The following is a 12,349-nucleotide window of genomic DNA, read 5'->3' on the forward strand; positions in this document are numbered from 1 at the left end:
AACAAAGATGAATATTTTTAATGATAAAAGGTACAATTCACAAAGATGATATACATCATAAATCATGAGACACCTAACAAGAAAGAAAGAAAGATGTATAAAGCAAAAATCAGAATAAATTTAAGGGAAAAGAAAAAATATATATAATCTAATCATAGTGAGACATATTAACATTTCTCTGAGACTATTTTATCAGGTGTAGAAAAAATAAGAATGGGAATATCTTGAATGATGTCATTAATAATTTAAATGTATTTCTATTTATATTAATTTATATTAACCTTATATCCTACACAAATATATTTAAAATTTTGTATCTCACATGTTATCAGATGTCCATAGGACATTTAGAAAAACTGGCAAAAAGATAAATATTACCAAATTTCAAAAAGTAGCTGTTTTTTTGTGATTCAGTTATACATATACATATATGTTACTTTTGAAATTATTTTCCATTATAGATTATTATAAGATATTGACTATAGTTCCCTGTGCTATACAGTAAACCTTTGTTGCTTATCTATTTTTTTTAATTAGAAATGTAGCACTCTATTCATACTAAGTCAAACAAATGGAATCAAAATGTCATAAATTTTTTAGTTAGGCAAAAATTAGTAAGTTTTTCTAAAATATATATACTATACATATTATACATATGTATACAAAAGTTTCTCTACTACAATTAATAAAGGCTTGATAAAGAACATCAAAAAAAAAAAAGAATAACTGGAAAACTAAATGAAATGGGAGCACTAAATATGAAATAGAAAAAGTGAAACAAACTAGATAAAAGATCCTCATACAGTCCAGCTGTTTTTAAACATGGCTGCTCATCAGAAACATATCTGGAGCTCTGGTGAAAAAATAATATAACTGAGTATTTGTATTTTTCAAAAAATTCCAAAATAATTCTGATATGCATATGGATTATAAAAAGTGATTACAGATTTTCTATTAAACACTTGCTTTGGTGATATAGAATTCTATTTTTCAGTTGACCAATCATGATACAATGGTATTAAGTAACAGTTACATAATCACTACAGTCAAAGATGTTTATCAGTTTTCAATCAGTAGCCAGACAAAAAATAAAAAGATAATTACAACTGCAAGTCATAATAGGAATATGATTAACCTAACAATATAAAATAATTAATAAAAATTGGGGGGTCAAGCAGAGGGATGTGGTAAATGAAGTGCATACATGCACATATTTTCATCTACCTAGTCAGTCTCTGTCTTTTGGTTGGTGCATTTAATCCATTTACATTTAAGGTAATTGTCAATATGTATGATCCTATTACCGTTTTCTTAATTGTGTTAGGTTTATTTTCTGTAGGTAGGTCTTTTCCTTCTCTTGTTTCCTGCCTAGAGAATTTCCTTTAGCATTTGTTGTTGGTGTTCCGTTTAGCCTTTGTTGGTTTGGTGGTTGAATTTGCTTAACTATTGCCTGTCTGGAAAGCTTTTGATTTCTCCATCAAATCTGAAGGAGAGTCTTGCTAGAGTATTCTTTGCTGTAGGGTCTTTCATCACTTTAAATGTATCATGTTATTCCCTTCTGGCTTGTAGTTTCTGTTGAGAAATCAGCTGATAGCTTGATGGGAGTTCCCTTGTATGTTGTCATTTCCCCCTTGCTGCTTTTAATATTTCATCTCTGTCTTTGGTTTTTGTCAGCTTGATTATTATGTGTCTTGGTGTGTTCTTGGGTTTATCCTTATGGGACTCTGTGTTTCCTGGACTTGGCTCTTTCCTTTCCCATGTTATGGAAGTTTTCAGCCATTACCTCTTCAAATATTTTCTCAGGTCCTTTCTCTCCTCTCCTTCAGGACCCCTATAATGTGAATGTCGCTGCATTTAATGTTGTCCCAGAGGTCTCTTAGGTTGTCTTTTTTTGCCCCCTATATTCTGTTCTGCGGCAGTGATTTCCACCAATCTGTCCTCCAGGTCATTTATCCATTCTTCGGCCTCAGTTATTCTGCTATTGATTCCTTCTAGTGTATCATTCACCTCTGTTTGTTTGTTCTTTAGTGCTTCTAGGTCTTTGGTAAACATTTCTTCGCATTTTCTCAAGCTTTGCCTCCATTCTTTTTCTGAGATCCTAAAACATCTTCACTATCATTATTCTGAATTCTCTTTCTGGAAGGTTATGTCCACTTCATTTAGTTGTTTTTTCTGGGGTTTTATCTTATGCCTTCATCCAGGACATAACTTTCTGCTTTTTCGTGCTGATTAACTTTCTGTAATGTGGTTTGTTAGTCACTAAGGGACTGTGGTTCTTCTTGCTGCTTCTGTCTGCCCTCTAATGGAGGAGGTTAAGAGGCGTATGTAATCTTTCTGATGGGAGGGACTGATAGTGGGAAAAACTAGGTCTTTCTCTGGTAGGCAGGGTCTTGCTCAGTAAAGCTTTAATAGTTGTCTGCTGACTGGTGGGGCTGCAGTCCCTCTCTGGTAGTTTTTTGGTCTGAGGTGACCCAGCTCCATGGTCGGGTTAATGGTGACCTCGAAGAGGGTTTACACCAGGGAGGGACCTTCCCAGACTGCTGCTGCCAGTGCCCCCATCTTGCAGTGAGCCCCTGCAGACCAACACCCCCACAAGAGACCCCCCAACACCAGCAAGTTGTTTTGGTCCAGTCTCCTGTGAGGTCACTGCTTCTTTCCTCTGAGTCTTGGTGAGTGCAAGGTTTTGTTTGTGCCCGCCAAGACTGGAGGTTCTCTTTTCCCCAGTCCTGTGGAAGTCTTGTAATCAAATCCCTCTGGCCCTTAAAGTCAGATTCCCTGGGGATTCCCAGTCCATTTGTCAGGTCCCCAGGGTGGGAAGCCTGACATGTGGTTCAGAACCTTCAAAACAGTGGGAGAATTTCTTTGATATTACTGGTCTCCAGTTTATGGGTCACCCACCTGGCGAGCATGGGATTTGACTTTTATCATGATTGTGCCCCTCTTTCTGTCTTGCTGTGGCTCTAAGGTGTAGAATACTTTTGAATACATTTTAAATTTTGAAAAAGTCCAACTTATCCTTTTTTTTTTCCCCCAACTTATCCTTTTTTTCTTTTTTGGTTAGTGTCTTCTGTGCCCTACCCCCTGAAATCTTTCATCTATTCCAGTGTCAAAGACAGTCTATGTTTCTCCTTGCAAGCTTTTGTCTCTAGGCTTTACATTTAGATTTGATTCACCTGTGTGGGTGTGTAGAAAATAAGGATTGAGGCTCATTCTGTTTCTTATTCAATTGTTCTACCAATATTGTTATACTCTCCTTTTCTGATGTATTAACATGATACTATGGTCAAAAATTGATTATTTATATTTAGGTCTATTCCTGGACTCTTGATTTTGTTCCGCTGATGTATTAGTTTATTCTTATCCTAATACCAAAGACTTGATCATTGTAGCTTTATAGTAAGTCCTGAATTCAGAAAGAACAAGTTTTCCAATTTGTTATTCTGTTTCAAGATTGTTTTGGCTATTTTAAGGTCTCTGTACATTGAGATAAACTTTAATTTTTATGTATTTTAATCAATCACTTTGTTCTTTTTCTTTAAAGTCTGATAGAATTTTGATAGGGACTGCATAACAATCAATATTAATCAATATAAGAAGATACCTGAAACAATACCTGAGTTTTCCAATTCATAAACATGATGTCTATCTTTTTATTTAGGTTTACACATTTTTTTCCCTCAGCAATTTGTGTACTACTCAGTGCACAGTCTTTCTATAGATTTATTCCTAGATATGTGACGTTTGTCAAGGCTACTGAAGTATTACTGCTTTAAAACTTGTTTCCACTTAAATCACTAGTATGTCCTTAGGCTTTGAGTTTTGTAAGATCTTGCTAAATTTAATTTTTTTTTTTTTGGTAGAGTGCATAAGGTTTTCTATGTAAACAATCTTGTCACTTGAGAATAATGATTCAACTCTTGTGTTTTAACCCTTATGTCTTCTTCCTGACTGACTGCATGGTTAGGACCTACAGAACAATGCTGAACAGAAAAGGTGAGAGCAGACATCCTTGCATTAATACTTTACCATTAAGTATGATGCTAAATATGGATGTTCTTTTACAGATGCTCTTTATTAAATAATTTATATTCCTGTTTTTGTACTGGGAGAGGGTGTTGAATTTTGTCCAGTGCTTTTCTGTAATCATTGGATGATCGTATGGTTTTCCTCTTTTATTCTGTTCATAGGTGAATTATACTGATTAAATTTCTAATGTTAAGCTGACCTTCTCTTCCTGGAATAAAACCTATTTGGTCATGATGTATTATTATTTTCCTTTTTATACATTGCTGGGTTCGGTTTGCTAGTATTTGAAGGACTTTTATTTCTATATTCATGAGTAATATTGGTCTATTTTCTTGCAATATCTTTTTCAGATTTCATATCACATATGGTATTTCTTATAAGTTATCTACATAAAATAACCCAACTGTTCTGAGGTATATTTTCATGGCCATTGGAAAGCTCCTAAAAGCCATATAAAAAAGTAAAAACAAAAAGGTAATTTATCTGATTCTGTAAAAATTTTATATTCTTTAAGTGAACAAAAACCTGAAAAAATCCAGAGAAAGAACTGAGATGTGAGTTAAGTTGTTAACTCAAAGGTTTGTTTTTGTTAGCTGGCATTTCTCTTCTTCATTCCATTCCATTTCTTCATCCATTTCACAGTAACAAGAAAAAAAAAAAAGAACTCTGCACTGAGGATTAGGCAATCTCCACAAATGTTTTTGAATATCCTTAGTTACTGTATATGATGGATAAAAATCCTGAGATTCAAAACCCAAGCATAATAAAATTTCAAAACTACTGGGAGTTTAAATCAATTTGCAGTTTTAAAAGTAGTTTTAATATTTTCAATTCTACAAAAAGCAAGAGAAATTCTCTACCCAAGTTAAAAATGTAAGGAATCATCTAACACACCTTTAATTACAAAGGCAAAAATCATAGGGAAATTTCAGGTGGTGTACACTTTTAACAATAAAAAAGTACAAATTTAATACACAATAAAATATTTGCCACTTATATAAAAAAAAGCTGTGTATAGACATATGTGTACATACTTTTTAAGTAGAGAAAAGTTCTGAAAGGATAACAAAGTGAAAACAGCAGTTGCCTCTGGGAATAATAATTGTGTAAGAAAACTTGACTTTTTTTAGCAATGGCTTGAATTTTCTAGATGAGATTCTGTTCTGTATAATTTGTGTAACTAAAATAAACTTTAAGAAACTGTTCATACCAGTGAATCATGAATCTTCACTATAGTAGAAATCACATACCACTCTGCGAAAATTTATTACATGCAGCTTCAAAACTAGTGTTGATGACGTTAGAAGCCACACACTCAAACCCTACATATAGAGTTCAAAGGCTGGTTCTTTATTCAAACTATTAAACCGGACATATAACCAACTTTTTCCTGATTTATCTTTTGGGCAACAATTTGCAGGATACATTTAAGACTTCCTGAAAGTTATTTAAACAAATAGATTTAAGAAAAATTATCAGTAAACTCACTGTGAAAAATGTTCTCAATTTCTTTTTGATTCAATGACCTTGCCTCACATTCTTAATCACACACATTTTTAAAAAATGAATCATATGTTCCGAATATTTAAAATACTTGTTTCTTCTCTAAGCCTACTACCAATGACACACACAAAAAAAGCATAACAAAAAATAGTAGTAACTACCGAACAAGCAATAACTTAGTACACCAAAACTCATACACAAATTTAAAGAAAATGGCAAGTGAGGAAAACTGTAACACAGCATGGGCACAACATCAGTCATCTTTTTGTTTTGTTCTCATTTTTTACCATACCACGTGGCTTGTGGGATCTTAATTCCCTGACCAGGGGTCAAACCCATGCCCTCTGCAGTGAAAGTGCAGAGTCCTAACCACTGGACTGCCAAACCATCAGTATCTTTAAAATATAATATCTTACAAATCCATAAGGAAAAAATAGATACTTCAAAAGAATTACAAATGACCAAGAAAACAAGTAGGCACTCTCTAATAAGTCAATATAAATAATTAAAATAAGATTTTTTTTTACCTATTAAGTATAAACGAGTTAAAAAAAATACTGCTGGCAGAGATTCATTGGCTGTTCTCAGACTTGTGTTAGAACAATATACTGGTATAGATTCTGAAGCACAATCTGACAAGCATTAGTAGCTTTAAAATGCCTTAATCAGAATTCTTAATAAGTAATTCATTCCAATTAAGATTTTCATTTTAACTCATACAAATGGGTTAAAAACAGAGATTGCTAAAATGAAGAGAACTAAAAGATGTTTTTATGGTTCAGGACAGAAGACTCACCAAAGCCAAAGCAGCTACAATAAGCTTCAAGTCCTTTCTTAAACTGGAAAAGTCATCAGAAGAATCAAATGGAAATACATTAAACTCCTACTGTTCCTGTGTGTTTAATTCCTGCAAACACTCAAAAAGGGGAGGGTCAGTCTTTCATGATACCAGAAGGCAGAATATGGAGGGAATGGAGGGACAGAGTGCTATTCTTTTGGTTTAGGAATTCTCTCCTCCATTACTGGGAGTAAAGAAAAGGCAACACCTTTTTTTCTTTTTCTACAAGCAAAATAGCCAAGTGTGACTATATTAAAATCTCATTTTAGTACTTTTCTATAAAGTTTACTCAAATTCTTTAATTACTGATCTAAGATGGTCTAGGTGATATTCTTCTATGAAGGATTCTGCTTGATTCAAAGCTTTTATTTTCACCAGGATAAGAATTATTTCTTTGACTTCATCCCTGAAAAAAACAACAAAGGGCATTTTCCCTCTTAGAAATGCAATGTATAAGGGCACAGTGAAACATCAGTAGTTGATCTGAAACAAACTTTACCTGATGCCAATATCTAAAATATATAGCATAAAGTATTTAGATGCTACCTTCTTCACATAATCATGAAATTCCACCAGAGACTGTTAGTGGATATATTCTGGAAAATTTTAATGTGAATGACTATAAAAACATAGAAAAAGCACAGAAGAAATCTATCATTAGCAATCTGAGCAGTGGTGTGTTGCTACCAGCAGTTTATATGGACTATCATGGTGGGAGTATTTATCCCACAGATATAATCAAATGCTGCAATTTGAGCGTCATTTTGTTTGTGTTTTGAGGTGGTTTGCCAACACCATTGTATTCAAGTCTTTAAACATCTAGCGCTGTGAATGAGATCCAGCTGCTGCTGGGTAAATGCCAGGTTGCAGATCTATACTTAACAAATATTGAGCTTTTGAAATGGCTAGGAAAATTAGAAAGACATTAAAAACATGCTTAAATAAAAGGCTTTTGACTTACAGTTTTAATTCTAAATTCCCCTGTGATATAGTTTTCTGGAAGTGCTTATTTTGGAAGAGATTTTACATTTAAAAATATTAACTAATATGCCTGAGGTGTAAAAGTAAAATACTGAGTAATTCTAAAGTTGCATATGAAAATATCTCCTAATTCTACAGTGACAGTCTCAGATTTTTGAATGTAAAGTACAAATCTTTCTAAAAATTGCCAAAAACAGAAGCCTAAACAATGCTTATGGAGGTACAAATAAAATATGCATTACCTGATTTCATTTCTAGATAATTTACATGCAGACTGCAGTAAAAACTGGATGAAATTTTCTAGCTGGGGAATGGACGTTCTCATGGCAGAGTTTTGGAACCACTTTTCTGGTAAATATGCTGCTATCTGATAATCAAAACACATGGTTGATTTTTAATGACAGTTATTAACTAAGTACTTTAACATAATCTCATTTAATCCTTATACTACTCATGTTAAGATTCCTTGGAAGATCCCCTGGAGAAGGGAAAGGCTACCCACTTCAGTATTCTGGCCTGGAGAATTCCATGAACTGTATAGTCCATGGGGTCACAAAGAGTCAGACATGACTGAGCGACTTTGACATACACACTACTCACGTTGGTTGTATTATTCTTCCATTTTATAGTTCATGGTTAAATAACTTTTGAGAATTTCCCCTTTTCTTTGTTAAGGTTTTATACTTAAAAAAAAATCATATTTGTATACCGAAAGCTTAAAGGAGACTACTCTTTATAAATACTTACTAGTACTTGTAATACTTTCACTACTCTGTATTCCTGAGTGATTAAATTGTACAAAACATAATCTATAACTAAACACCAGAAATGTGTAGACAGAAAACACTTAGTTAACAAACCTACATTTGGCCCTTTAACAATGCAGGGAGTTAGGGACAGTGACCTATGCGCAGATGAAAATCAGTGTATTAACTTCACAGTCGGTCCTCCATATCTGTGGCTCAGCATCCACAAGTTTAACCAACTGTGGATTTTGAAATACTCTAGTACGTACTGATAATTTATTGAAAAAAAATCCACATAGAAGTGGACCCATGCAGCTTAAATCTGTGCTATTCAAGGGTCAACCGTATAAAATAGGTACGTTTAATGTGATTTCACAATATGAAATTAGATTACTTTGTGTATAACCTATATGAATAAATTATGGTTAAGAAATAAAGGTCATTCTAAGATACACTGTGTAAAAAATTTATCATAGCTTTCTTCTAATTTAACACATTGCTTTAAATGTCAATGGCAGCATAAGGAGTCAATGTATGTGCATTCATTTGTTTCTTTTGGGGGGGAAAACCCCTCAAACAACACTTACTGTCATCATGCTAAAGGTAATACATGACTTGGGGAAAAAGCTTTGGGAAAAACCAAAAAATGTAAACAAAAAGGAAAACTTCCTTGTTGGAGAAGAATTTTTTTTTAAAAAGGAGAGAGAATGGGAGCAAGGAAAAATCTGAGATCATACTCTTTAACGAAATTCTTGGTTATGTTAGTTGCTAAGGTCAGGATCAGTATGTACCTCTAGAAAGTAGAAAGTTGTACTATATATATATAAAATAAAATACATTAAAAGAAAGTTCTGGAATGCATGTTTTCTAAAATAAATCTAGTTGGTCAACACGGAAAACACAGTTGAAAATGATTTATCCTATTTCTTAATCACTTTTTTCAATTATCTAGAAAAAACAGACCCACTAGTTGCCTAAGGCAGAAAGTCCTATAAGTCTTGTTATGCAAACTATATCTTTTTAGTTTTAAAACCAGCCGTTAACTGATCTGGAATTTAATGTCATTTATACTTGATTTCCCCTTGTTTTGTATCACAAGGCTCAATAAAATTCTGAAGGAACTATCTAGCTTTCCCATAAATGATCCTGGGACTTAAAGCCACCCAGTTTTGGTCTGGTTTTCTAGCCACAAACTGTGAAGAGAATGTCATATATCATATCCTCTATTGCATAGTAGAGCTTTCTGGTCAAAGAGAACGAAACTGCAATCTGAAACACAACAGGATGGATGAAGATTGAAATTTCTGATAAATAATGTAGTTAAAAACTACACGATACAAAACTACATGATACAAAAACCATAGCTGGGAAAATAATGGTTGTCTAGGAACTGCTAGACAGTTCCTAGGACTTGTCTAGGAATCCGCCTGCAATGCAGGAGACCCTGGCTTGAGTCCTGGGTCAGGAAGATGCCCTGGAGAAGGGAATTCCAGAATTCCTGGGCTTCTCTTGTGGCTCAGCTGGTAAAGAATCTGCCTTCAATGCGGGAGACCTGGTTTCAATCCCTGGGTTGGGAAGAAGTCTTAGGGCTTCCCTTGTGGCTCAGCTAGTAAAGAATCCGCCTGCAACGCAGGAGACCTGGTACGATCCCTGGGTTAGGGAGATCTCCTAGAAAAGGGAAAGGCTACCCACTCCAGTATTCTGGCCTGGAGAATTCCATGAACTGTACAGTCTATCGGGTTGCAAAGAGTTGGACACAACTGACTTTCACACTTTCAGGAATATATAAGAATATAAATATTTTCCCACATTCTTAGAAGATTATGTCCATTGATTTTTTAACTTAGGATAATTTCCTAGAAGTAAAATTGCTATGTAAAAGCATGTGGACTTTATTTATTTATTTTCTTGGCTGATGGTTCTTTGTTGTGGTGGGACCCTTCTCTCATTGTGGCATGCAGGCCCTCTAGTTGTGGCGCATGGGCTTAGTTGCCCTGTGGCATGTGGGAATCTCAGTTCCCTGACAAGGGATTGAACCCATGTCCCCTGCATTGGAAGGTAGATTCTCAATCACTGAACCACTAGGGAAGTTCTCTAAAAGGGTATGAACTTTAAAGGTTTTATATCGATTGTGCCAAAAGAGTCTCCAGCATTGTATTCCTCTTCCCACAGTGCAGAAACTATTTCTCAGAATTGCCTCTTCACACTTTCTAGATGAATGATGTTCCTGGACAGATGTGGGGCTGTTGTTTCCATATGCTTATGACAATACTGGGAATTACAATGAAAATAACAGCACACACACACAGAAAAAATCCTTACTGAATTATTTAGAATTCTCTGATTATTAGTACTATTAATATTTTCCACATGTTTAGAGGTTATTTTGGCACCTTCTTTTTCGTGGGGGGGATTGCTTTGCCTTTTGGTCATTTTCAATAAGCACATTCAAATTGTTTAGATTTGTAGAGAGCTTTTAAAAAAATGTGGGTGTTTATCTTCATTATGCACATTATAACTTATTTCTCTGTTTTTCAACTTTCTTTCTATTTAACTTTTTATTATAGAAAATTCCAAATATAAACAACAGGAGAAAGAATAAGTATGTGCTGGGCTTAGTTGCTCAGTTGTGTCCGACTCTTTTGTGATCCCGTGGACTATAGGCCACCAGGCTCCTCCTCCATGGGGATTCTCCAGTCAAGAATCTGGAGTGGGTTGCCATGCCCTCTTCCAGGGGATCTTCCCAACCCAGGGACCAAATCCAAGTCTCCCACACTGTAGGCAGCTTCTTTACTGCCTGAGCCACGAGGGAAGCCACAAGGGAAGAACAGGTATAGTGAGCCCAATAAGCCCGTCTTCGAGTTTTAACAATAATCAAATAATCCTGATACCTTTATTTATTTAACTGGAGGATAATTACTTTATAATATTGTGATGGTTTTTGCCATACATCAATATGAATTGGCCACGGGTATACACGTGTCCCCTCCATCCTGAACTCCCTACCCACTCCCCCCCAAACCCATCCCATCCCTCCAGGTTGTCACAGGGTACCCTGTGTCACACATTAAATTCGCACTGTTTATCTATTTTACATATGGTAATGTACATTTTTCAATGCTATTTTCTCAAATCATCCCACCCTCTCCTTCTCTCACTAAGTCTAGAAGTCTTTTTATGTTTGTGTCTCCTTTGCTGTCCTACCCATAGGATTATCAGTACCATCTTTCTAGATTCCATATATATGTGTTAATATACAATATTTGTCCTTCTCTTTCTGACTTACTTCACTCTGTATAATAGGCTCTAGGCTGATCCACCTCATTAGAACAGACTCAAATGCAATCCTTTTTATAGTCCTGATACCTTTCTGTTTGATGCTTTTTGGTTGACTGAAGTTTTTTATTTTTGTCAAATCTATTATCTTTTCTCATCATTTTTTTTTTTTTTTGGCATTCAAGTTCAGAAAGGACTCCCTTAACATCAGGTATAGTCATTTATCTTCCTAGTACAATATTTTATAGTTTTATTTTTTCACATTTAATTTTTTACTTTAGCTATAATTTACACTGGTATTTAAGTGAGAGGTGAGGATCTGTCATTTTGTAAATAATTAACCAGTATACTAATTTTTAAATACTGGATTCTCCTGGATTTCTAGTCTGTTAAATTGTTATTAGGTAACACAATTTAAATTATTTTGCTATAAAATTAATTTTAATAACTTTTAAAAATGATAAAATGAGGATCAATTTCTATACAACTTACCTGGCTGCACTTTTTAACAACATCTGGGCCAGGTATGGCATTGAGAAGAGCTATAATAAGGTAACGATTCAGCAGCTTCCCTAGTCCTAGCTCTTGCAAGATGTCTTCTGGGAGGAGTTCATTCCAAAGAAGAATATTGCCAAAGAGCTAAAATACAACACAATTTCAAGTGACTCTGTACCTTTTCTCCAAAGGAAAACTGTAATAGTCTCCAACAAACAAAAAGCTGGTCAGACTGTAAAACTCTCACCACAATTAGTACTGTTGGAACCATCAGTTTTAGAATGGAAAACATTTCTGGATAAACACTCAATTCCTCCCAACCTGCATGTATTTCTTCATCGTATCTTCATTTTTTTTTTTTTTAGGATAACCACTCAAAATCTATTTCAAATTACCTTGTTGGAACTTTTCCAGATCAACAATCTTCCTTCTCAATCCATTCTCTCTTGGAGGCTGGGGCCATTGGATATAAGACTGCAGAACC

At 34.6% G+C, this 12,349-nt stretch overlaps 1 protein-coding gene across 7 annotated transcripts in view; it reads right to left on the bottom strand.

Annotated features, from left to right (window-relative positions):
- The window catches only part of GCFC2 (GC-rich sequence DNA-binding factor 2), an 84,252-nt gene that overhangs the window by 817 nt on the left and 71,086 nt on the right, over positions 1-12,349 (bottom strand). For 5 of the 7 annotated variants that reach the window (XR_006343527.1, XR_006343526.1, XR_006343525.1 and 2 more), the window contains 3 exons: positions 11,863-12,009; positions 7,591-7,715; positions 6,326-6,773 (listed from right to left, as the gene is read on the bottom strand). Coding sequence is in view for 2 of the 7 variants with exons in the window: in XM_043917920.1 (XP_043773855.1) it covers positions 6,653-6,773; positions 7,591-7,715; positions 11,863-12,009 (393 nt within the window). In the remaining 5 variants the exon portion in view is untranslated. Of the gene's footprint in view, positions 1-3,945; positions 6,774-7,590; positions 7,716-11,862; positions 12,010-12,349 lie in introns of those variants that run through there. The other 2 variants (XM_043917920.1, XM_043917921.1) reach the window with 2 other exon arrangements.

This window comes from Cervus elaphus, chromosome 11 (assembly GCF_910594005.1).
Source record: "Cervus elaphus chromosome 11, mCerEla1.1, whole genome shotgun sequence".
Classification (NCBI taxonomy): Eukaryota; Metazoa; Chordata; class Mammalia; order Artiodactyla; family Cervidae; genus Cervus; species Cervus elaphus.